Source organism: Scomber japonicus, chromosome 18, assembly GCF_027409825.1.
Source record: "Scomber japonicus isolate fScoJap1 chromosome 18, fScoJap1.pri, whole genome shotgun sequence".
In the NCBI taxonomy this organism is placed as follows: domain Eukaryota; kingdom Metazoa; phylum Chordata; class Actinopteri; order Scombriformes; family Scombridae; genus Scomber; species Scomber japonicus.
In genome coordinates, this window is record NC_070595.1 from 29,098,428 (window position 1) to 29,124,884 (window position 26,457).

A 26,457-nucleotide genomic window follows, 5' to 3' on the forward strand; every position below is an offset into this window, starting at 1 on the left:
GACGTTTCCTCCTTTGTTCCTCTGTGCAACCAGCCTGCTTTATCTGCACACGTTATTATTATTTAACAGATTGTTTTGTTGCTTTATTGGAAAATATTTCTGGTACTTTTTGATTTTTATTTTGTGGCCTCTGACCGTCTGTTAAAGCTGCAGTTGGTAACTTTGAGGAGAGAGAGGACTTAGCATCAAATTTGAAGAAGTACAACTGTCAGATCCCTCCCCCTCCCTCTCCGCTGCATTCCTGCCCTGCCTCCAAAGTCCCTCCCCCAGAGGAGGCTGACGTGCACGAGTCCACGTGCACGCGTTGGTTGTTGCTGCGCCATTACTTTCTCTACGCTCCTGAAGCCGCTCTCGGAGATATGAGCTTGACCGAGCTGAGGAGGAAGGGGAGGAGCATGTGAGGAGGAAGGGGGAGGGGCCTGTGAGGAGGAAGGGGAGGGGCTGTGATGAGGAAGGGGGAGGAGCCTGTGAGGAGGAAGGGGGAGGGGCCTGTGAGGAGGAAACCCTAACCCTTTTATAAGACTTACCAACTGCAGCTTTAATGGTCAGCGTGACTTTACCTGTTGGTTTCATTGGCGCCATCTTTTGGCACCTTTTGGCGCCAGAAGGGTGGCCTGTTTCCTTTCATTCTCTAGAACTGACAGGGCAGGTATCATTATCAATATTAAACTTAGTGAAATATTTAGACATTAGGCAATACTCAATGTGAGCCACAGAGCCAACTGTCAATCACAGCTGTCAATCAACTCTCACACAGCCGACATCAAAGCTACTGTAAGTCCTCAAATCTTATTAATGGAGCAATAATTTCCACAATGGCCACCAGCACACACTTATTAGAAGGTCTGAATTTAAAGATTGAGACTAAAATGACTATTTTCTAGAGAGAAGTTGAGGCTTTTTGAATGGAGCCAGCTAGCGGTCGGCGGCGGCGGCGGCACTTTAAGGTGCTTCGGCCTCAAGACGTGGAAGCTGCTGATTGGTCGTAACGCTATGATGGAGATAGAAAAACATCATCAGCTCGTCATCCATCACACACAACTTCTTTCATGTTTCACTTCCATCGTTTTGACTTTGGAGTAGTTCTGCTTTCATCCCCTGTCAGGTAATATTCTGATTGATTGGTTTGTAGTAATGGGTCGTAGCAGCGGTCACATTGTGAGAATTTGGTCCTAAATTCTTCTCATGATTGTCGAACTCTTAACTCGGACAGCGTGAAGGGAACTGAAGCGCAATGTGACTGAAAACACTGATCTGTCTCGACTTTTCTTTTTCCTTCCTCTCTCTACTTCTCTGCTTTGTTCAGTAGTCTTCCACCCATCCGTTCTCCAAAATGAACGCATCAATGACTTCCTTCATGGCCAGGTTGGGGATGAGTTGATCTTGGGTCAGCGGGCTGCGGGTCACTGGGTCAAAGTGGCCAACTCGCTGCAACGGGAAGAACAAAACACTCAGCGCTACGTTGGACACATTTTCAGTTGCTGTTGTACGAAATATTCACACTTTGACTATCGCGTCCACTTTTTTGAACCGGGAAACAAAATGACAATTACGTCCAACCAAGGTTATTATAGTTTTGAAATTTTCTTTAGTTTTTATTTTTATTTAGTTTTTCAGTTTGCTTTTTTTCCTTCCCTCCATCTTTTCAATGATCCGGCCCACATGCGATCAAATTGGTCTGTATGTGGCCCTTGAATGAAAATGAGTTTGACACCTCTGATTGACTGTACTGAGTGGAGGCGAGTTTTTACCTGGAGATGCTCTTCAATGTCTTTCCGGTCGTAAGTGACACCACTGGGAGTGATGCACGGCTCTCTCATCAACTCAAAGCTGATCTTCCCACACAGGAAGTCTGGGATCTCACGCTTCTGTCAAACACAAACCAGACAGAATCTGATTCCCTTTAACTCATTTTCAGTCATTTTGTTTGTTTTGGGGTTTTTTTTGTCTCAGCAGGATTCTGTCACATTAGAGTAAACGAGGACTATATTTTGGACTTTATTTCTAAACAGTCTCCAACACTAACCTTCCTCTTCTCATCTACTTGAGAGAACAGCTCCTCCATGTCTGACAGGAACTTGTCCTGTGGAGAAACACTGTTTTAGATCACAGATAATCAGAATAAAAGCAGGCTGGGAAACAGAGTGCTGGGTTATGTTAGAAAGAAGAAAAGCAAAACCCTGAACATCCTTAACCTTCCTGTCGTCCTCCCGGGTCAAATCGATCCTGTCTGTTTTGACTGTTCCTTCCTTCCTTCCTTCTTTCCTTCCTCCATCCCCCTTCCTTCCTTTCTCCCTCCCTCCCTCCTTCTTCCTTCCTTCCTCCCTCCTTCTTCCTTCCTTCCTCCCTCCTTCTTCCTTCCTTCCTTCCTCCTCCCTCCTTCCTTGACTCGAGGACAACAGGAGGGTTAAAGAGGTGAATATTTTGATATTTAAATGATTTATGTGATTGAAAAACAGACGAAGAAGAAGAAATAAAGCTTTTCTTAAGTTAAACACAGAGAAACATCATCATTAATGATAATGTGGGAAAACATATATCATTAGAGAACGCTGTGTCATATTAGAAACCCCCCCCCCCAAAAAAAAGCCCCCAAAATACCCCCCCTACATGTTTTGTGTGGATTTCATTGAGATTGTGCTGAACTCTGCTGTCGTCAGTCTTGTCCTCTTGTTTCTGTCGGCAGCCCTCCAGTTCTCTGTAAATATCACACACACACACACACACACACACACACACACACACACACACGCACACACACACACACACACACACATATACACACAACACACCACACACACACACACACACACACACACACACACACACACACACACACAGAGTTACTTAGTGAAAGTGTAACCAAAGCTAATACTAATATTTCTCAGTGTATTGCTCTGAGTGAGTCGGCCCTGCCTCTTCTTCTCAGCCAGGATGAGTTTGGTGAGGTAGGCGTGCAGCTCGCTCTCCTGGTTGATCCTCCGCTCCTCCAGGCTGTTCCACCGCTTCTTCTTCGCTATCCGGAGAGCACTGGGAATATCGTCGCCGAAGTTCAGACGCTGCTCCTTTGCCAGGTTATAGGCTGGTAAAAAAACAAAAAGAAAGGCCGTAAAAGGAGCTAACAGGAGCTAAAACGGCCTGTTAACAGACAGAGGCTGAACTGAGCGGCTGCATAAAGGACCAGTACAAGATAAATAAGGAGTTTTTAACTGGAAATCATGCAAAGATATTCTAATAGAGACTCTGAATATTAATATAGAGCTGGAGATGTGAAGAATATGACGGAAATAAATGCAAATTCTCTGATTCCAGCTTCTTAAATGTGAATATTTGTTAGATTTTTTAGTTAGACACCATCGCCTCCATGTCCTCCATTGTTTATGTGTTTGTGTCGCGTATAAAACGAAGTCACGGCAGTTTCGCGGAGCCGTTGCTATGACGACCGAGCCGAATCGTGCTGGAACTGTGTAGTGGAAAAGTGCCATTAGTTGTTGTTGACTTATATAACATATGCAGAATGACGGACTCCCTCTCACCTTTCTGCAGGTTGCCGATGGCTTCGTCATAGTTCTCCATCTCCAGGTGACACTGACCCATGAAGAAGTGAGCTTTGACTGACTGGCTGTCGAGCTCTAGAGCGTGCCTGCAGTCTGCCAGAGCTTTGTCGTACTGCTGCAGCTTCACGAAGCACAGAGCTCTGTTGGTGTAGTACGCTGGGACGGGACTGTGGCTCTGACCCGGAAACACAAAACATCTCAACTTACTGCAGAACACGCCAGGAGAAAACCACAGAACTACACACGCTTCAACTAGATTTAATAATTAGTGCTTTAGATTTAATTATTAACTTCATTAGAATGTTTAATTAAATGTTTAAAGTAGGGCTGTCAGCGTTAACGCGTTAATCGCGATCAGATTAATGCAATCCATAACTTACAATTTTGTCCCTTCTACTCCCCCGTAGACGGCTCCTCTAGCTGTAGCGCTATGCTTTGAAGTGGCCTCCTGCAGTAAACCTACCGCGCTGATGGAAAGTAAGAGAGCTACTGGACTTTTGAACGGCTTGTTTAACTTTAAAACACTTCCAGACGCTTCAGTTGACAAGTCAAAAGTAAAATGCAACCTGTGTCAAACGGAGTTTAACTACCACCGGAGTACGTGGAGTTTGAGTTAGCACCTCCACGCTAAACACCCAGGTGCAGCCAAGCCAGCCTCAGCTCCACCAAAGGACCATTTTGGAGTGTGGGAGTCGCAGCAGAGCCGTGATTGATTCCCAGTTAAGACACTCTGGTAAGAAATGCTTTACATTATGGGCTTAAAACTGCCTTCAAATGGAAAATAACAGGATTTTAAACATGCAATTCAAAACGCCATTAATCGTGATTAACTATGGAAATTCTGCGATTAATCTTGATTAAAAAAATTAATCGTTTGACAGCCCTAGTTTTATCTCATTCATGCTGAAGGGGTTAGTAGATTCAAAAAATATCCAGAGGTAAGGTGAACAAGTAGAGGACTTGACAATGAAGCATTTTAAGCCCTTTCAGACCCTCAGCTTAACGAACACGATCGCTGAGTCTCTTTTATTCTATGTGAAGTTGAACACGCTGTAAAGCCCTTACGATAGCTTTGCTGTAGCAGGCAGCGGCCTCCAGGTACTTGCGGCTGAGGAAGAGGCGGTTGCCCTGCTCCTTCAGCTCCTGAGCCGACACCGACGCGCTCTTCTCGGGGCTCTCAGACATTTTGTCGACCAGGCTCGCTGCGCCGCCGGCAGCTGCCTCTCCGCTTTGCTTCCCTATCCTGGAGCTCAGAGCAGACAGGCAGCGGGAACTGAGATAGATACAAGACACAAGAATGAGTCAACAGTAACATCCTAAAAAAATAAGCTAAATATTAAATAACACTGTAAAATATAACACTACATTATAGATAATAAAATATTGTAATTTTGGTTAACGTATCTCAAACCAACAGTGAACAGTCAGTGTGTGTGTGTGTGTGTGTGTGCGTGTGCGTGTGTGCGTGTGTGTGTAATGATTCCTCCTGTTCATACTGAGCATTAGATCCTTCATCATGTTAACAGGAAGTGATGGAGGACTAAATCCACAGTCCTTCTGTGGAAACATGGATTTAAAAGTTGACCTGAAGCTAATATGAAGCTTCCTCAGCTTCATATTCGCATAAGTACCTCAGCTGATCAGAGACTTTATAATGACTGGAGATGTTTTAATAGTCAGTATGAACAGGAGGAAAACCTCTTTACCTCAGTATTTACAACTCATAGACATCTGAAATGTGAGCCGACTACACACTGCTGACTGGTTTCATCTTTAACAATGTGTTGGATTTTAAAAGCTTGTTATATTTTCCATTGTGTCAAATCTGCATCTGAAAAGTAACTAAAGCTGTTCAATAATGTAGTGGAGTAGAAAGTACAATATTTCCCTCTGAGTAGCATCACATGGAAATACTACAGTGAAGTACTAGTACCTCAAACTGAACTACAGTAAAGTACTAGAACCTCAAACTGTACTACAGTAAAGTACCTCAAACTGTACTACAGTAAAGTACTAGTACCTCTAACTATACTGCAGTAAAGTACAAGTACCTCAAACTGCACTACAGTAAAGTACAAGTACCTCAAACTGTACTACAGTAAAGTACTAGTACCTCTAACTGTGCTACAGTAAAGTACAAGTACCTCAAACTGTACTACAGTAAAGTACAAGTACCTCTAACTGCACTACAGTAAAGTACAAGTACCTCAAACTGTACTACAGTAAAGTACTAGTACCTCTAACAGTACTACAGTAAAGTATTAGTATCTCAAACAGTACTACAGTAAAGTACTAGTACCTCTAACTGTACTACAGTAAAGTACAAGAACCTCTAACAGTACTACAGTAAAGTACTAGTACCTCTAACTGTACTGCAGTAAAGTACTAGTACCTCTAACTGTACTACAGTAAAGTACAAATACCTCAAACTGTACTGCAGTAAAGTACTAGTACCTCTTGATTGTACTTAACTACAGTAGTTGATGTACTTTCTGTGTGCTGAGCTTTGGGAGTCATGCTAACATGTCGCTAACATTATAAACATCCTTTCCTCCCACACACACAGCAGCAGCCATTAGGAAGCTAACGTCTACTGACCTTAACTACGACACAACACGTATCGTTACCTTCATCATTCAGCGTTAGAGAGTCTTACCTGTGCGGCGGCTGTGTCTGTGGACAGGTGAGGGTTTATTTGAAGCTGTCGCAGTGTGACATGTAGCTGTTACTGTTATTATACTGTAGATAGGTGGCTAACGCTGCAGCCAGGAGCCAACAGATGTTTGGGTTCGATGCGTGACGTCAGCGCGTAATCGGATGCCACGCCCACCTCCCAGCGTAAAAATGAATAAAATATAAAATAAAATAAATAAAATAAACATTAAAAAAGAGACAATATAATGAAATAAATTACTCAAAAAAGGGGAATTAGGGAAGTCTAAAATAAAGCAAAGAATGTAAATGTACTAAAATATGTATAGAAATATTAAAAAATACTTAAATGAATTGTTATTATTATTATTATCATCATTATTATTAGTAGTAGTGTTAATAGTAGTGGTAGTAATAATAATAATACTAGCAGTAGTAATAGTTGTAGTATTAGTAGTGGTATGAATAGTAGTAGTAGTAGTAGTATTGATAGTGTTAATAGTAGTAGTAGTATTGGTAGTGTTAATAGTAGTAATAGTAATAGAAGTATTATTTTGTTATGTATTTTTTGGAGCTGTTGTCTTTTAAGTATTCTTTTACATTGCTATTATTTTATTATTACATTTTTATTATGATGATTTGTGTTTCACATTCATTTTAGATCATAATTTCTCTCATAAAAATGACTTATAAATACTACAGCCTCACCACAGACATGAGATTTTTAGCCCAAATGAACCACTGAAGTTTATTTTTTGTGACATCCAACCAACAATAAGTCATAACCATAAACATCTTAAAGTTCAGAAATTAGTAAAAACTACAATCAGCAAATCAAACTTTGATTGTGTAGCACCTTTGCTGCGGGTAATTCAAAGTGTCTGAATGAACGAATGAAAACTAAAAAAAAAATACATTTAAAATAAAACAAGATACAAGTACAGGATAAAATATATGAGAGAGTTAAAAGTTTCTTATTGGTATTTTCTGGAGGTTTCTTCCACTTTCAGGTTGAGTCGAGAGTGTTCTGGTAAAATCTGCATCAAGAGCTCAACGTTAGTACAAAATGTAAATTTCACAATAAGACGACTGTGTGTTAAATCAGGTTCACTACACTTTGAATCCACTAGGGGGCGTTTTATTCTGAAGTCAGTAACAGGAAGTTCTATTTTGCATTGATGCAGACTTGACGGAGTTTGTGTCTGAAACGTCTAGAAGCAGCCAGACAGTGAGTTTCCAGATATATAAGAGACAGAGAGACCAGACTGCAGCAGAAGATCCACAGAGGAAGCGAAAAGATCAACCATCTCCATAATTCAAAAGACTCAACACTAAACTGTAAGTTCACTTTGTTTCTGATGAGAAAAGTGGTTTGATGACGCTGATAGTTGATGTTTATACTCAGTTACAGTAGGTTTTACACGTGGAGCAATGTTTAATACAGCTTCGATAATACCAAATTTGGAAATATCATTGTATTCTTATTATTGCTACTATCTTAAGAGATTCAGTATTTTGACGTATGGCCTTTTTTCGCTTCATTTTGAACAATATTGACAATGAAAAAATGATAAAGTATGACTTAAGTATGAAAGAAGAATAATTAATGACCAAACTCCATCTGAAACAGCTCTCAATTTGAGGCTCCTCTGGTCATCAGACTGAACTACGAAACATTAGAGTAAGAGATTAAAGAGAATCTGTGATAATTATGGGGGATCATTTATAGGATGTGATGCAGTATTTTGAAAAATGACATTCTTTATTCAGTAGACTTAATCAGAAGATTACATACCGGCAGTAGCAGAGATTTTGGGATGAACAAAACTTTATAAACTGCTTAATTCAGAATTTATTGAGTTCACTTTTTGAGTATTTGTCAAAATGAGTTTTAAAAAAAGCCCATAATACTATAATCATTAACTGATTCAGTATTTTGATGTAGGATATTTAGTAATGAGCAACACATTATTGATTGAACTCACTCTCCAGTTCAGCTACTTGCTCAACACTGACATATGATGTGTTTATTTTTCTGATGTTCCCTCTAATTTCTGTTTCTGTGTCTTTAGGACAAATATTCAAAAGAACCAAGATGTCTGCAGCTAAAGGTGTAGCTATCGGCATTGACCTGGGCACCACCTACTCCTGTGTGGGGGTTTTCCAGCACGGAAAAGTAGAAATCATCGCCAACGACCAGGGCAACAGGACAACCCCCAGCTATGTGGCGTTCACTGACACAGAGAGGCTGATCGGGGACGCAGCCAAGAACCAGGTGGCTTTGAACCCCAGCAACACTGTGTTTGATGCCAAGAGACTGATTGGAAGAAAGTTTGATGAGTCAGTGGTGCAGGCGGACATGAAGCACTGGCCCTTCAAGGTGGTCAGTGATGGAGGGAAGCCCAAAATTCAAGTGGAATACAAAGGGGAAGACAAAACCTTCTCCCCTGAGGAGATCTCCTCCATGGTCCTGGTGAAGATGAAGGAGATTGCTGAGGCCTACCTCGGCAGCAAGGTGTCCAGCGCAGTCATCACAGTCCCAGCGTACTTCAACGACTCACAGCGTCAGGCCACTAAAGACGCAGGCGTCATCGCAGGACTGAACGTCCTGAGGATCATCAATGAGCCCACGGCAGCCGCCATCGCATACGGTCTTGACAAAGGCAAGTCAGCAGAACGTAACGTCCTGATCTTTGACCTGGGCGGAGGCACCTTTGACGTGTCCATCCTGACAATCGATGACGGTATCTTTGAGGTCAAAGCCACAGCTGGAGACACTCACCTGGGCGGAGAAGACTTTGATAACCGCATGGTCAACCACTTTGTGGAGGAGTTCAAGAGGAAACACAAGAAGGACATCAGCCAGAACAAGAGAGCCTTGAGGAGGTTGCGCACAGCTTGTGAGAGGGCCAAGAGGACCCTGTCCTCCAGCTCCCAGGCCAGCATTGAAATCGACTCTCTGTTTGAGGGCATCGACTTCTACACCTCCATCACCAGGGCTCGCTTTGAGGAGCTGTGCTCCGACCTGTTCAGGGGAACACTGGAGCCGGTGGAGAAATCTCTGAGGGACGCCAAAATGGACAAGGGACAGATCCACGACGTGGTCCTGGTCGGAGGCTCCACCCGAATCCCCAAAATCCAGAAACTCCTGCAGGACTTCTTTAATGGCAGGGAGCTGAACAAGAGCATCAACCCAGACGAGGCGGTGGCTTACGGTGCCGCCGTCCAGGCCGCCATTCTAACAGGCGACACCTCGGGCAACGTTCAGGACCTGCTGCTGCTGGACGTGGCGCCTCTGTCTCTGGGTATCGAGACAGCCGGAGGAGTCATGACGTCTCTGATTAAACGCAACACCACCATCCCCACCAAACAAACCCAGACCTTCACCACCTACTCTGACAACCAGCCCGGAGTCCTCATCCAGGTCTACGAAGGGGAGAGAGCCATGACCAAGGACAACAACCTGCTGGGCAAGTTTGAGCTGACAGGACTCCCACCTGCCCCACGAGGGGTCCCGCAGATCGAGGTCACCTTCGACATCGACGCCAACGGCATTTTGAACGTGTCGGCGGTGGACAAAAGCACCGGCAAAGAGAACAAGATCACCATCACCAACGACAAGGGCCGACTGAGCAAAGAAGAGATCGAGAGGATGGTGCAGGACGCCGACAAATACAAAGAGGAGGACGAGCTTCAGAGGGACAAAATCGCTGCCAAAAACTCGCTGGAGTCCTTCGCCTTCAACATGAAGAGCAGCGTGCAGGACGAGAACATGAAGGGCAAAATCAGCGAGGAGGACAAGAAGAAGGTGACGGAGAAGTGTGAGGAGACCATCAGCTGGCTGGAGAACAACCAGCTGGCTGATAAAGAGGAGTACCAACACCAGCAGAAAGAGCTGGAGAAAGTGTGTAACCCCATCATCAGCAAGTTGTATCAGGGAGGGATGCCTGCAGGCAGCTGTGGAGAGCAGGCACGAGCCGGCTCCCAGGGGCCCACCATCGAGGAAGTGGACTAAAGTGTCCTTTAATATGGACTCTGTGATCACTGGAACTGTTGAAATCACAACTGTAACTGTATGGTTTATGTTAACAACTTTGGTCTTTATTTTTCATGTGATATAAGATGCTTAAAGTTTACATATTTTCAATATAAGTATATAAATGAAATCTCTGTATTATGAAACAATACAACAGCACTTTTATACTGATATGTTTATTATCAATGTCATATTTGTGATGTTGTAAAATTGTAAATATATTTTCTCCTGGATGTTGCAATAAAATTATAAACCTAACAGTTTTATCTTAGTGTTTTTCATTTTTCTAATACTTGCAATGAATCATTAATTTAAATAATGCACTATATGAAATAATAAAATATGGTGATGAGACGCTGCTGAGCTCCTTATGGTTCAAAAACCTAAATGAGACTCCTTAGCCCTCACATACAATAATAATAATAATAATAATAAATTTAATTTGTATCGCACTTTACATTTCAACAATCTCAAAGTGCTACAGAGCAGAACATAAAATAAAAAGAAAAAGAAAAGGTTAAAAGAGAACATATAAAAGACACTTAGCAAAATGCTTTAGTAAAAAGTTAAGTTTTTAGGTCTCTTAAACACATCTGCAGTCTGTGGGGCCCTCAGGTGGTTCCAGTAAAGAAGAAAGGAGGAAGTCAAAATCGAAAGTATTCAGTTTAAAAATGTATTGTAACCTGTGTATAATTATACTATTGATTTTTAATGTATTATTCCTGTTCTTCTAATATATCATCATCAGTCACAAACAGCAAGATTAATCCTTAATGAAGCTTTCAGAGAGCAGAGAGTTTATTCTTCAGTTTTTACACTTTGTATTTATGGAGAACAAACATGAATTGTATTAAATGTGGAGAATGTAACACTATTTTTATTTATTTTAAATTTTTTGAATAAATATGGGTCAAACGTATATCAGCTACACACAAATGTTTAAGAAGTTGAAATATTTTCCAAAGTAAAACATTTAGGGTGTTTTTACAGGTCTCAAAGAAAAAACATGTAAGGGTTAAACAGCAGTGTGTGTGTGTGTGTGTGTGTGAGAGACTTCCAGTAAAGAGGAAGAATGGAGAAGCATAGAGGAAGAGAGTAAAGGAACGTTGGTACACACAGGTCATCAGAGCAGAAGGAGGAAAACAAGTCTGAGGCAGGTGAGTGTTAATAGGGTTAGTTTAAGTTAAATTGTTTAGTTGATTAAACTGTCAGAAAAATATGAAATTACACAGTTTGAAGTCTTCAAAAGTAGTTTCATTTTGTTCTTTTCCTGGTTTCTGCGTCCTCACAGTGATGTAAAAACTCGGCAAACTCTTGTTAGTGGATTAAAATGAATAATGATCTTTATAGTGACTGCATTTAAAATGAGAGAGAGAGAGAGAGAGAGAGAGAGAGAGAGAGACAGAGACAGAGACAGAGACAGAGACAGAGACAGAGACAGAGAGAGAGAGAGAGAGAGAGAGAGAGAGAGAGAGAGAGAGAGAGAGAGAGAGAGAGAGAGAGAGAGAGAGAGAGAGAGACTCAAAACTGTTTAGTGCCAAGAAGTTGTTTAGTTGTTGTAAAACTGTGTTTCATTAAAAATGGGAGGTTTGATTTGAGCCTATAATGTCTCATTAGTGAAGTGTCTAGATTGTTGTGATGAAGAGTGTCTCGATGACGGCAGTTTTCAGGGTCTATGGAAAAACACCTGAGAGAAGAGATGTGTTGACAGTCTGTAGAAGATCTGAGGCTGTGTAGTTTAGTTTCTCCACTCAGAGAACGGATGGTTACATGGCAACCACCAAGGCCCAGCTGGCCCCACCAGGCGCTAAGGCCAGCCACAAATGGGTGGAAGGTCATCTAGCCTGCCAGGCTAGCCCAGAAAGCGAAAGCCATTTCAGCTCCACCGTTTCCAGAGGCTCGAACGGCCGCAAGGCTGACAAAACCATCTCCAAATCCCATGGGGGGACACCTGGCCTCCTGGAAGAGGGAGCAACCCTACCAGCCCCCCTAAGGAACTGAACAATAAAAGGTCACAACAACCCTGTGCCAGTTTACGAGGCCCAACACGGGCTGCCTTTATGGCTGCCACCATCCCCCTCAATGTTGAGGGAGACTTGCCTGCCTCCAACAGCTTCTGAAGGAACTGAAGGATATCAGCGGCCATACAGGAGAGGGAATACACCTGTCATGAGGTACACCATGATTGAAACATGCCCCAACGATAGGAATAAGCAGCCCTGATAGAGGGAGCCCTGGCGCCCTGCAACGTGCCTACCACAGACAGGGGTAATCCCATGGCTAGAAATTCGGCCCTCTCAGGGGCCAGGCCCAAAGCCTGAGGCCCTGGGGAAAAGGGTGAAAGAGAGTTCCCTCGGCCTGAAGAAGGGTTAGGGTTAGGGTTAGCTAACCCAAACCAAATCATCTGGGGCCAATTTGGGGCCACCAGGATGAGGCTCACCTCCTCTACCTGGACTCTCTGTAGGAGTTGGTGCAGGAGGATGAAGGGAGGGAAGGCATACAGGAGGCCCAGTGGCCACTAATGTGCCACCGCATCCGTCCCTAAGGGAGGATCGTCCCTCCCTTAGAGGGGGACAATGAGTGTTCTCCCTGGATGCAAAAAGATCTGCCACGGCTGTGCCGTAGCGATCCCATATTCCGCTCACCACCTCTGGATGTAGCAGTCACTCTCCGGGGAGGGGTTCCCCGCGGAGAGCCGATCTGCAGCAAGGTTCTCCTGACCCGGCACGTATGTGGCCCACAGGGACTTGAACTAGGGATGAGCCCACTCCAATATTATCCAAGCCAATCTGCATAGGCGAAGGGAACCTAGACCCCCTTGCCTGTTGATATATGCCGGCGCTACTGTTCTGTCTGTTCTCATCAGCACATGGCGGTCCTGCAGCTCTGGCAGGAAGTGCAGAAGAGCCAGATGGATAGTCTGCAGGTCCAACACAGTTTATGTGCTACGTTAACCAGGGTCCGTGCCAAAGGCCACTGACGCCCTTGCCTTCGTAACACAGGCCCCAGTGCCATCCCATGTGCCAAGTTGGTCGGCTGCTGCCACCAACGGAGAGCCACACACAGTCTGTGCGTCACAAGTACGCTGGTCTGCAGATTCCTCTGTGGGCAAAGTCCAAGGCCCAGGAGGCAGCGCTGCACTGGGCGTATGTTCAGAAGAGCCAGAGGTATGACATGCACTGTGGCTGCCATCAACCCCAAGAGGCGGAGACATAGCCTCCAGGTTACCCTGGCCCCGAGCCGGAACTGGGACAAGCAAGCCCTGAGGGTGGCCTGTCTCACAGGAGTCAAGGAATCTCACGGAACAGCGCACAGAATGTCAAAATAAAAGCGGTATTTTCAAAATAAAAGTTGACAGCCCTCTTAAGCAACACAGACACACAAAGACACCTGAAACATGTACAAAATGACAAGAGTATAAACAGTGATAAACTCTAACTATCAGCTACACACTGGTCATGACCATCCTCCATGGGCATCCTTACGCCACAGTTCAGGTATGCCCCACTGGACTAGCCATTTTCCCGCTGTACAACATGCACTGAAGTATGCCTACACTAGTGGCACTAATCACCTGCCATACACTGACACGGAAGTAAAGTATAGCCCGTGGAGGAGTTCTTTTTTGGTTTTGTTTTGTTTTGACAGACTCCCGTAGGAATCACCGGCAGCCAAATTCGCCCGTCGCCCTCCAACTATGTCGGATTTTACGAGGAGCTATTTATGGCCGTGTGTGTCAGGCAGCGCTGTCGCCGACTCACACAAGCAACACTCGGCTGCGGAGGTGTAGCGATCAGCTGGGAAGCACGCCCCCATTACCTCACGGTGAGGACAATGGCTATGCAAGCGGACCGGCAAACCGGTGTCAAGAGCCGCCACGCTTTCACCAGCAGTTTGTAGCAAAGACAGTTCCCACAATCCAGAGAGGGGCGCGTAGACCAGCTCTCCCAAACTCAGCGTAAGTGGATACTGTGCACACAATCCGGCTAACACACGCTATTCTTTATGCTTCTCAAGAGAATCACATACAACTGCTTGCAGTGGAATTCAAGGAATCAGAGTGGCCACACAGGTGTGGTGCTTATATAGCCCAGGTTGCTAATCAGTGAGGCCACCACAGGTGATGTGTCTTAAAGAGTAATCCACAACAGCTGCCCCTGTGGGGTCAGTCCCCGTACATATATGTAGGATGGAGAGATAGTCTTGACACGATAGAGAACAACACCTAATAAACTAATGAACTGAAAACTCAAAGTGGCTTAATATAGAGATTTTAGTTACTATACAGCTATCAGGGATTTGGCAGACTTGATAATTAAAAGGTGGAAAACTGAAATGCAAAATTTTAATCATTACATCAAATGATCAAACTCAAAAATGTATTGAAGGTTGTGAACTTTGAGCAAAATACTTTAAATTAACATTTTATGTTTTTAAAACTTCTGCTTTCAATTTACAGTAAACATTAGAATTCTGCTTGCACTCATAACCTTACTGTGTTTTGTTGTTACTTTAAAACATGTCTTAGTGGGCATGAACCCGATGAACTGATACAGATGTACTCAGAGGAAGAGGATGAATCCAGTTTTATCTTTAAAAGGAGAGAGAGAAAGGATAGGAGAGAGAAGCACATTGAAAATCAACATAAAATCACAAGGTCAGTTTGTTTATTATCTGATATTTTTATTTGTAAAAGTAATAAAGCTGCAACACATTTTTATGACCATGTAGAAGTCGCTGGGAGAGAAAATACTGACTAATCTTGAAAGCACAAACATTTCATTTATTGTGAACCTCACATCTAGACTGACAAGTCGCATCTACATCGTGTCATAGTAACATGCATCACCTCTGTGACCAGCTGTTAAAGATCATACATCTAAAATGGATTAATTTTGATGCTTTGATGATTATCATGAAGCCTGAATAATGATTCATAATAATGAGAATGCAGAAAAATAGAAGTGTACAACAAAAATAGCATATTGTCAGTATTTTGGAGACCCCACACAATCTCACAAATTGTGTTTTCAGGGGAGCTTGTGTCTTTTTAAAGGCAGACAAGCTCCCTCTGGCTCCCTATAGTTCACACCCTGACTAATGGATTTAGACATTTTGAGTTATAATTTACAAATTACTTCATAATCCATAGTCATGGTGACATTACCCTGTTTGTAGAAGTATTAGTTTAGTAGTAAAGTAGTTTGACCATTTAGGCAGATAAATCAATCATTTAAAGTGACAATTGAGACTATGATGTAATGCCAGTTTACAATATAAATCTTCACAGTTCATTTTCCACAATGCAACCTGAGTATTTGTCAATTATCTTTTAATTTCTGTGACAGTGTGCACAACAGTTGAGACAGTGTTCACAGTAAGGGTCATTGTCATTGGTTGCCTTTTTCAGGACCTTTAATTCCACTACTTAATGTTCTTTGGTGCCATTTTTTTCTTTTCGGAAATATGTTGTATTGGTTTTCAAAGTTTCCACACAAAGAACTGTACAAGACATATGCATGACATCAATTCACCCACCCAAAAATCTATTTGCCAGACGGCCTGTATCAGCATGTAATAGGTGTGTCTCCGCAATGTCAACATTTCTATTCTTCAGTAAGCTCAGAGTACTGGCTTGTTTATGAGGAGCATTCAGTCCGCCACAGTTCCAAACTAAAAATGAAAGTTCACCCATTATCAAAAAAACTTCTTCCTAGATAAGAGTGTATATGTAACTATAAGCATTTTCCCATCACCTTCCACTTCATTGGAACCTGACAATAATGCCTGACAAAGTTAAGTCCCTCATTACACAAAAACATGCATAGACATGACGGTGAGAAACGAGAGAGGGGGATGGGAATGATAAAGGCCAACAATAACAGTAGGTCAGCCCATAATTACTCGGCAGCAACAACTCCTAGTTTCTCAACTAAATTAGCCTATGGAGAATTACCAAAAACAAAAATCATTAAAGCTGTAACTTACAGCAGTCACCATCAGACAACCTCATCATACCTTATCAGTTACCTGAACCCATTAATATTATGAGTTTTAATCCAACTGAAGCTCCCTGTGCTCTCTGGAGACAACATTACACCAAACTCCCTTTAAGAAATATGATAAATTAAATTTTCTTTACGTGTCCTCAAAAACATCCATCCATCCATCCATCCATCTTCTTGCCGCTTATCCGGGGTCGGGTCGCGGGGGCAGCAGCCTAAGCAGGGAAGCCCAGACTTCCTCAAAAACATAAAACTCTAGAAACACAAGATAAAAGGCTTCATATGTCCAAAGTCTTCTGATCAATTCAGCATCAATATAATCCATAAAGATAAACTGTATTAGACTAGACTTTGTTCTTTGTCCCAACAAGGTTAATGATTATACAATAAAATGTCCCATAAAGTACTAAATACACAAATGTGACTTCCAGTAAGGGAGAAGGAAGCAGACAGGGAGGGAATAAAGGTGAACATCAGTCAGACTTCATTTCACAGTCATCAGAACAGAAGGAAGAAAACAAGTCTGAGGCAGGTGAGCGTTAATATCAGGACTGTAAATAATGATTACTGTTATTATTGATCAATCTGATGATTATTTTTAAGTTGAATTGTTAGTTGACCTTGTGCCTCACTAAGGAATTATTTGCTTTTAATTTTTGATTTTCTCGATCCTTTGAGCTGTGTTCATACTAATGGCATAAAATTCTCCAAGGATATTCTGTTTAACATATATTTTCTTTATTTTAATAACTCACTTATAATAGGTATATAATACACTGTATAAACAAAATTGTTCCTCTGGGATCTTTAGGGACAAAAATGTCCTCATTAAAACCCATTATAACTACATTATTGACCCCCCTGCCAAAAAATGACCCTTTCATACATTCCTGTGTTCTGGGCTCATTTTAGAGCCAGGGCTTCAACATTTTAGTTTTTTAGTTTAGTTGAACATAATGTAACTGTATTAAGCTCTATGTGAGAATACAATGCAGTGTTTCCCAGTGTTGCTCGTCCTTTAAATTGAATTCAGTCATTTTCTTCGAAACACATTAAATAGGTCATAAATGTATTTCTAAAAAAGGTGTAAAAAGCATTTCAACCGTCTAGATTTGAATTGTGGAGCTAGGATTAGCATAAACCCGCCCCTGCTGCTGTAGAGGTAGAAATACATTCAGCACACTCTACTACTACTACAGTCTACAGTTAGCCAGTTAGCTGAGTTAGCCACCGAGCTAGCAGCCGAGTTAGCAACAGAAAGCTCTCAGACCTAGCGTCCATGTTTCTGGTAGAGGTGGTGACTTTGACAGGTGACACTTGGTAGGGGGCGGGGTTTCAGTGGACTCAGCGGGAACGCCCACAGCATTTGGGAGCAGAGAAAGTTTTACACAACTTTGAAGCCTAATTTCATATATTTGTCAATTTTTTTAATCATTCAAATTTGGCAGGGTGGTTAACAACACACTTTTCTGTTGTATGTCAAACTCAGATACACATATTTATTCTTTCTTTACATGGACTTTAAATTTTTCCACTGCTGGCCTCAGCATTCAGGTCGTGTTGTTAAAGATCCAGACATCTGATGACTGAAAACTTTTTACCAGACAAAACTAAAAGGAGAAAAGTCTGTTTGTTGGATTTAAACCAGTGTCAAAGTTTATCTTTGTGATGACTAGAAAACACACATGGTTGTAGTTAAAGTCTTGTAAACTAATAAGAAGCTACTAAGTTGAGAGGCAGGACTGGGTTTATTATACTGTGTATGTGTGTGTGTCTCCAGTGTTACTGGTTTACCTCTCAGACTCCAGAAGATGAAGAAAGAGGAGGAAGAGGATGACGGAGTATCCAGCTGTGTGTCTATGAAGAGTGACCGGTCTAAAGATGATGTTCCAGACTTCAGTAATGAACCTGGACCCTCAGACACAAAGTAAGAGACTGTTTCTACTGTAAACTACAAACATCACTGACTGACAACACACACTCTCCTACAACCATCTCCATCAGTTATTAGTGAGAGTCTGAAGATCTTCTGCAGCAGTTTCAGTCATCTAAGTATAAAGTGTCAGCTGATGTGTTTATCAAAGCCGTGGAGCTCATGAAAATGTGTGTAAATGATCTTCATGTTCATGTTAACCAGAGACAGAGACAGGGCTGCTATTGCTGTTTGATTTTCCAGTCAATAAATGTAAAGTAGCAGCAGGTAACCCAGGGTGATATTTACTAACAAGTCAAACTTGTCAGTCGATTAGTCTGTTCAGTAAGTTAGGTTGTAAACCTTTAAAGACAGAAACAAAAGTTAACATTTTAATAAACATTTTTAATGAATTAACCACTTAAGCCTTTTAAATGGAAGAAAGAAAAATCTACTTTCATGAATTTTCCAAATTTTTAGTAAAGTTTTAAGTTAACAGAATTTTTTAAACATTTTTAACTTTGTATTATCCTTTTGTATCTTATACTTTTAATTTTTCAAACTCAAAATGAAATATTATTTTAGCATTTAACACAAATCAATGAAGTCAATACTACTTATGTTTTCCTTAACCAATCTATATAGCAGTTAAACATAAACTTGAACATATTAAGAGGCATTTCAAACACCATGAAAGTAAACATTTCACCAACCATTGGCGTCTTTGGATTGAACCTATGAGTGAACTTGGGGCTTCTTCTCTCTGAAGTTTGTTTGTCTGAATGACTGAGATCCTCCATGTCTTCACAGGTGCTCCAAATCAGTGACAATGACTGATCAGGTAACAAGCAGCCAGTTTGCTGCTGCTGGTGCACTCTGGGAAATGTAGTTCTTTGAGACCCATTCCTGAGATTCAGCTCAACACCGACTATTTAGTTGGCTGTTGAGCTGTCTATCAAGGGCTTTGAGCCCTCCAAACATTTCCTCCAATCATCATACAGCAGCAGAGCGTCCGACGCGCCCACTGCTCCATTGACCGCTAGAGACGCTCAGTCGCATTATCCAAGGAGCGTCTTATCTGGGCTTGTCCCGCTCAAAACAGCTGTTGGGAGAAGCCTCATTGAACACCGTTGAAGCTCTGAGTCTGCGCAGACTGCCAGTGTGTGCTTACAGGATGACATAGTTGTAAAATCGAACACATTCAAGTGCAAATTTAATATAATGTAAATTGTAATTTTAGTGTGAATTTAATATGACAGTTGTGACAATTTATTTGATGAAACTTTAGAGGAAAGTGAGCTTCTCTTGTTGTCTCAGAGCAATCACCCCTGCTGTGTATGTGTGTGTGTCTGCAGTGTTGCTGGTTTACCTCTCAGACTCCAGAAGATGAAGAAGGAGGAGGAAGAGGATGACGGAGTATCCAGCTGTGTGTCTATGAAGAGTGACCGGTCTAAAGATGATGTTCCAGACTTCAGTAATGAACCTGGACCCTCAGACACAAAGTAAGAGACTGTTTCTACTATAAACTACACACATCACTGACTGACAACACACACTCTCCTACAACCATCTCCATCAGTTATTAGTGAGAGTCTGAAGATCTTCTGCAGCATAAGCATAAGTATAAAGTGTCAGCTGATGTGTTTATCAAAACCGTGGAGCTCATGAAAATGTGTGTAAATGATGCAGTCAGACGACATGCATGCATCACACTCTACAAACACACTGAGTTTACAGGAGATTCATTCAGTTTATACATGAAGTTTAAATATCTTTACTCTCACATCTGTTTTCAACTGTATACAACAAAAATAACTGAAATATAAACAAAATCAGTTGTTGTGATGAAGTGAATAGTGCCAATATGACATATTACATGTGTTTATATCTGCTCTCTACAAGAAGTAATGATGTACTGTATGTATAACATCTGTTGTTTCCAGATTTAAGAAGCACAGACAGAGATCAGAGTCTGTAATATCCAGCTGTCTGTCTATGAAGAGTGACCAGTCTAAAGAGCATCCTCTAATCTTCAGTAATGAACCTGGACCCTTAGACACAAAGTAAGAGACTGTTTCTACTGTAAACTGAGCTGAAGATGATTCAGTGAGACGTTTTCATGAAGGTTGTAGTGTAGATATGAAGGAAAGAAATAATGAAGTAGCTTCCATTCAGCTGTAATCTCCAACAGATCTTCATGTTCATGTTAACCAGAGACAGAGATAGGGCTGCTATTGCTGTTTGATTTTCCAGTCAATAAATGTAAAGTAGCAGCAGGTAACCCAGGGTGATATTTACTAAAGATTTACTAACAAGTCAAACTGTGTCTGTCCTTATTTACTAAAGGACAGCAGCAGCAGGTACAATGTTTGGTCTCATGTAATACAGACTGTGTCTTAATGTGTTTCTGTTCAAAGACACTAAATATGGGAGGAGGTCATGTAAATGTATAGAAACAGCCTAGCTTGCATATTGTTGTGTCTGTTTAATTACATTTGAACTCTTGCAATTTATGTATATAGTATTTTATTTCAAATTGAATGTGTTGAATCTCAGAGCCTGAAGAACAGGAAAACTGTGTAAATACTGACAGTCTGGACTGTTTATGTGGGGAAAGAGCTGCATGCAGCTTGTGAGCTGTCGGTCGGCCTCCACTAATGTCATGTATCATAAAGAACGTGTTCATGTCCACAGAGAGAGGAAGAGGAGGGCTGTTTCTGTGGAGGAGCAGCTGTCCTGCTGTTCTTTGTGTCAGGACGTCCTAAAGGATCCAGTCTCTACCAGCTGTGGACACTGGTTCTGCAGACAGTGCATCACCTCATACTGGGACCAGTCTGCTTCATCAGGAGACTCCTCCTGTCCCCAGTGTGCAGAAAGACCCAGAACCAGAGCTGGACTGCAGACGGACAGTCAGACCAGCACTGTACAAAGTAAGACTGAAGATCTGTCTGCTGATGTCATCATCTCTGAAAACAGGAATCTACCTCCTCTATCCTACTGAACATTAACAGTCAGACAATATTTCTTTTTAATTCCACAATGTTTTCTTCTTTCAGCAGAAAGTGGTCTGCTGGAGCTTTTAGATGACCATCATATCAGTCTGAGCAGCACATGTGAACATGTGGTTCAAGGAACTGAAGAAGCAGGAAGTGAAATCCCCTTCAACAGCATCTTCACTGAGCTTCACATCACAGAGGGACAGAGTGAAGAGGTTAATACCCAACATGAGGTGTGGCAGCTTGAAACAGCTTCCAAGATGAAGACCCTCCATGAAGCTCCAATCAAGTGTCAGGACATCTTTAAAGTCTTACCTGACCAACAGAAACACATCAGAGCTGTTCTGACTAACGGTGTCGCTGGCGTTGGAAAAACCTTCTCAGTGCAGAAGTTCACTCTGGACTGGGCACAGCGCTCCGAAAACCAAGATATCCATCTGCTGATTCTGTTCTCGTTCAGGGCGCTGAACTTGATCAAAGATAAGCAGTACAGTCTGATCATGCTGATCCGTCATTTCTATCCGACATTACAGAAGCTCACAGCAGAGAAACTCGCTGTCTGTAAAGTTCTGTTCATCTTTGACGGCCTGGATGAAAGCAGACTTTCACTGGATTTCAACAACAGTGAGGTTGTGACTGATGTCACACAGAAGACATCAGTCAGCGTGCTATTGACAAGCCTCATCAAGGGGAAGCTGCTTCCTTCGGCTCTCGTTTGGATAACTTCGCGACCTGCAGCAGCCAATCAGATCCCTCGTACATGTGTGGACAGGGTAACAGAAGTACGAGGCTTCACTGACCCCCAGAAGGAGGAGTACTTCAAGAAGAGATTCAGTGATGAAGAGCAGTCCAGCAAAATCATCTCACACATCAAGACATCCAGGAGCCTCCACATCATGTGTCACATCCCAGTCTTCTGCTGGATCACTGCTACAGTTCTGGAGGAAATGTTGACTTCAGACCAGAGAGGAGAGCTACCCAAGACCCTGACTGATATGTATTCACACTTCCTGCTGGTTCAGACAAAGAGGAAGAAGAACAAGTATGAAGAGGGACATGACACGAGTCCAGAGGAGCTGATGGAGGCCGATGGGAAACTTCTTCTGAAGCTGGGGAGGCTGGCGTTTGAACAGCTGCAGGAAGGAAACATCCTGTTCTACCAAAAAGACCTGAAGCAGTGTGGTATTGATGTCACAGAGGCTGCAGTGCTATCAGGATTTTGTACACAGATCTTCAAAAGAGAGAAACTCAAGAAGAAAGCAGTCTACAGCTTTGTTCATCTGAGCGTTCAGGAGTTTCTGGCTGCAGTCTACATGTACCACTGTTACACCAGCAGGAACACAGAGGTACTGAAGGACTTCCTGGGACAAGACTACAGTGACTCATCTCTGGATGACTTCCTGAAGGGAGCCACAGAGAAATCTCTCCAAAATAAAAATGGCCACCTGGACCTGTTTGTTCGCTTCCTTCATGGCCTCTCTCTGGAGTCCAACCAGAGTGTCTTAGGAGCCCTGCTGGGTCGGACAGACAACAGTCCAGAAACCAATCAGAGAGTCATCAACAACCTGAAAGAGATGAACAATGAGTTTATCTCCCCTGACAGAAGCATCAACATCTTCCACTGTCTGATGGAGATGAATGACGGCTCAGTACATCAGGAGATCCAAGAGTTCCTGAAGTCAGAGAACAGATCAGAGAAGAAACTCTCTGTGATCCACTGCTCAGCTCTGGCCTACATGCTGCAGATGTCAGAGGAGGTTCTGGATGAGTTGGACCTGGAGAAGTACAACACATCAGTGGAGGGACGACAGAGACTGATCCCAGCTGTGAGAAACTGCAGAAAGGCTCGGTAAGTCCAGATGTGATTAACATTATAAATCATTGTAGATTAGTAGTTTAGTTCTTCAAATATAAAGAATATATTGGGTCATATATTGAGAATGTTTCTTGAAATTAAATCAAAGGGTACAGTCTAGGCCTGCATGTGAGAAGTGTATTGAGGTAACTTTGTAAAAATGTGTATTATTATTATCAAATGTGACTCATATGCTGGGGCGGACTGGGACAAAAAAATCTGCCCTGTCATTTTGGACCAGACTGCCCCACCACATTCGATAACGCTCACCTTTTCGAGCTCTTGAATGTGTATACCAACTGTGCAACTCTTTAAAAGGCCATGCAATGAGTTAACGGGAATCAGTGAGAGTGGACACATTAAATACTGCCACCACTCCATCACAGTAATGAATCTTAAAGCAGCATTCATCCTGTTGGGTGTGCCTTTGTGTTGATGGATCAGATGCTAACTCTTCCAAGAGTAGTTCTCTAGTAAGTATATTGTGAACTCCTGACCTCACTCACTGACACATTCCTCTCTCTCGCCGACTCTCTCCTCTCTCTCACTAACACTCTCCTCTTCTGGGGATGTTATCTCAACCTAATACAACAAAAACATGAATAGAGACTGTGGGGTGAGGGTTTTCAGGTCAAAAATGATTGGATTCTCTGATAAACAGACACACAGCTGCATTGGCATTACACTGGCAATGAACAAAATTATGTCATTTTAAAAAGTGTGATTTTCTTTCATTGTAGTCTTTAGCCACCTAGGCCACTGGGAAAATGCCCAGTATGCCAGATGGCCCTCTTGCCCCTCTTCCTCCTTTTTAACATCACCCGCTCACAAATTTACCGCCACAGACTGTTTTTAACTTTAGACCATAAATGAGACTACCAGTAACTTCACCGGCTGTTGCCGTTTCTGTTCCCATGATCACTTCTGTAAACACTGTTCTGTGCGTGACGCCATTAATGATCAACTGAGCGTGCAGGTCACTTCAGGAGGCCACATTTAGAAGTGTAATATGAACAATCAAACAAAAAATTGGATTTGAGCAATAAATCAGAATTGGGCATTAAGGCCTGCGGTGTGAACGTAGCCTGAGAGTCAAGACTCAACCTACTGCTGCTCCTCTCCTACTTCTGACTGAGATCTCAACAGGTGAAAGCTGTTAGTTCATAAACTAGAAGTAGGGGCTGCACTGTAACAAGGTAAACTGATCCACATGGTGACATTATATCTCTTTCATGATATGTTATAATGTATGTGTCATTACAGACTTCCTTGCTGTTATCTCACAAAGACTCACTATGGAGTTTTGGCCTCAGCTCTGAAGGCCAACCCTCATCTGACAGATCTGGACCTGAGCTACAACTACCTGAATGATTCAGACATGAAGCTTCTGTGTGCTGGACTGGAGAGTCCAAACTGTAAACTGGAGACTTTGAGGTCAGTTCACTGACTGTAACTTTGCTGGATTTATTTAGTTTAGATATATTTAGTTAAAATCCTTCACTAAAGTTTCAGATGTTTGGCTCATAGATTTTCCAGATTTGCTTTTAGCTCAAATCTGTATAATTATTTTTTTTCAGGAATTTAAAATCCACAGTCTTGTTCTGTGTAAAAATTCCACAGTTTAACCCTTGTAGAGCCTTGCAGAGCAGCTCTTCTCAAGCTGTATATGGCAACAGCAGGTGAACCTTAAAGCAGTAGAGCATCTGATCTATATCCACAGCCACCGCCACAGGTTTCTTAAGGAAGTGAGTGAGCACCCCCTAGAGTGTGTTATTTAGGTCAGGGCCACTCAACAGAATGTCGTTAAGGGAGACACAATCATGCTTGGCACTCCAGTCAAACACTGCTCGCACCTGACCCAGCTTGCGCCAATGACAAACTCCAAAGATTGGTAAGTACCAACACTCTTGTTCCCCTCTGAGTGTTGGGGCTGGTTCAGCATGACCTGTCTCGAAGATGTTCTGCATGAAGGCAATCACATGTTCTTTCATCAAACAGGTCTTTTGGTTAGCCTTTGGGAAGTGATGGTGTTGAACTGGTGCATCAGGCTTCTCTTTGATGTGGAGACTGTTAGTGCAAGGGTCAAACAGAGACGTACGTCCGTGACTCAGCACATGAGTTCAGTAGACATTGGCACAATCCGATTTGTGACAGACCTCTCCTACAATCACCCAGCCCAAGTTGAGGCGCTGGGCGTAGGGAGTGTTGTGGGGTCCATTGCATTGATCTCAAACCTTGTGTGCCCGTGGTATGTCTCGGCTGAGCAAGATGAGGATGGCTGTCGAGGAGTCTAGAGCTGGGATTCTGTCCATGACAGAATCCCAGCTCTAGACTAATGTAATGTTTGGTGATCTCAGGTGTGGGGATTTCTGACATGTCATCTGGGAGCATGTTACATTCAATTACAGTGGGGAGTGGAATGTGAGTTTTACCATTTAGTGACTCCATGATGAAATTATTAGCTCGCTGCCCCGTAGTTTCAATGACTCCTGAGCAGGTCTTCAGGGTGTATGCTGCTGTGCCCTCTTTAATTCCAGAGAGTTCAAAGAACTCTGTTCTTGCCAGGGACTTATTGCTCTGCTCATCAAGAACAACATAAGCTTTGACCGCTCTTTCTCTCTCTGGCCTGCTGGATAAACTCCGACGAGGCAGATTTTGGAGCATGATCTCTGTAGTCCCAGAGATGTCAGTGCATTTTGATGTGACAGTTTGAGGAGCTCCTTCCTCTTGCTTCCCGCCTTGATCCCTCGTGGTTGCAGAGGTCTCAGTTATCCAAGGAGCTGGCACTGGAGCATGACCATTTGCTCTTGCGTTCTCTGAACTGAACATTTTTCCCACAGTCTTTGGCTAGGTGCCTTGTTGATGAGCAGCACCTATAGCAAATATTCTTCTCTCTAAGGTAGGCTTTCCTTTCATCCAAAGATTTGCTCCTAAAACCACGACACTTCCTGAGGGGTGTGGTTTGTTGTAGAGTGGACATTGCTTGTCTGGATTGGCGGTCATTTTTTCTGCAGGACTGTTATGGCTGTCATCACTGAGACTTCTGTCCTCTTGACAGAAACAGGAGTTTTCACATTGTACCCACGCTCGCACCACCCTTGAGTGGAGCAAAACGTTTTTCACTGGTCTGCTGTGTTTCATAACACAGGATGAGCAGGAATGTGGAATACTGCAAAATACAGTTAAATGATCTTAAACTAAAATTAAAAACTACAATTTTGAAGCCCTGGCTCTAAAATGAAAGCCCAGAACACAGGAATGTATCAAAGTGTTATTTTTAACAGGGGGGGGGGGGGTTGTCAAAAGTTATAATGGGTTTCAATGGGGACATTTTGGTCCCTAAGAGGAACACTTTTGTTTATACAGTGTATTATAGACCTATTATAAGTGATTGTTTAAAATTTTAAAAATTATATTAAAAAGAATATCCTTGAAAAATTTGAT

The 26,457-nt window shown here is 42.5% G+C and overlaps 3 protein-coding genes across 3 annotated transcripts in view; 2 read left to right on the forward strand and 1 right to left on the reverse strand.

Annotated features, from left to right (window-relative positions):
• Positions 1 to 617: 617 nt before the first annotated feature.
• On the reverse strand, positions 618 to 6,331 carry LOC128378596 (E3 ubiquitin-protein ligase CHIP-like). The gene is made up of 8 exons (XM_053338163.1): positions 6,214 to 6,331; positions 4,623 to 4,830; positions 3,537 to 3,732; positions 2,917 to 3,082; positions 2,611 to 2,698; positions 2,027 to 2,083; positions 1,752 to 1,868; positions 618 to 1,428 (listed from the first exon to the last, which is right to left on the reverse strand). The coding sequence occupies exons 2-8, from the start codon at positions 4,740 to 4,742 to the stop codon at positions 1,303 to 1,305; spliced, it is 870 nt and encodes a 289-aa protein (XP_053194138.1). The 5' UTR covers positions 4,743 to 4,830; positions 6,214 to 6,331; the 3' UTR covers positions 618 to 1,302.
• A 1,944-nt stretch (positions 6,332 to 8,275) lies between these two features.
• LOC128378580 (heat shock 70 kDa protein 1) lies at positions 8,276 to 10,448 on the forward strand. The gene has a single exon (XM_053338147.1). It carries the CDS (start codon positions 8,305 to 8,307, stop codon positions 10,222 to 10,224), a length of 1,920 nt encoding a protein of 639 aa, XP_053194122.1. The 5' UTR covers positions 8,276 to 8,304; the 3' UTR covers positions 10,225 to 10,448.
• A 9,086-nt stretch (positions 10,449 to 19,534) lies between these two features.
• LOC128378574 (NACHT, LRR and PYD domains-containing protein 14-like) overlaps positions 19,535 to 26,457 on the forward strand; it is a 51,385-nt gene continuing 44,462 nt past the window's right edge. Inside the window, exon 1 of the mRNA XM_053338140.1 lies at positions 19,535 to 19,664. The gene's annotated coding sequence lies outside the window, so the exon portion shown is untranslated. The remainder of the gene's footprint in view (positions 19,665 to 26,457) is intronic.

Bases quoted from the DNA above. Each gene is read 5' to 3' on its own strand.
- LOC128378596 (XM_053338163.1), bottom strand. From the start codon at position 4,742: ATGTCTGAGAGCCCCGAGAAGAGCGCGTCGGTGTCGGCTCAGGAGCTG. The intron at 3,733-4,622 runs GTAAGGGCTTTA...TTTCCGGGTCAG, and splicing joins CCTGCTACAGCAAAGCTATC to AGCCACAGTCCCGTCCCAGC. The intron at 3,083-3,536 runs GTGAGAGGGAGT...TTTTTTTACCAG, and splicing joins CATCGGCAACCTGCAGAAAG to CCTATAACCTGGCAAAGGAG.
- LOC128378580 (XM_053338147.1), top strand. From the start codon at position 8,305: ATGTCTGCAGCTAAAGGTGTAGCTATCGGCATTGACCTGGGCACCACC.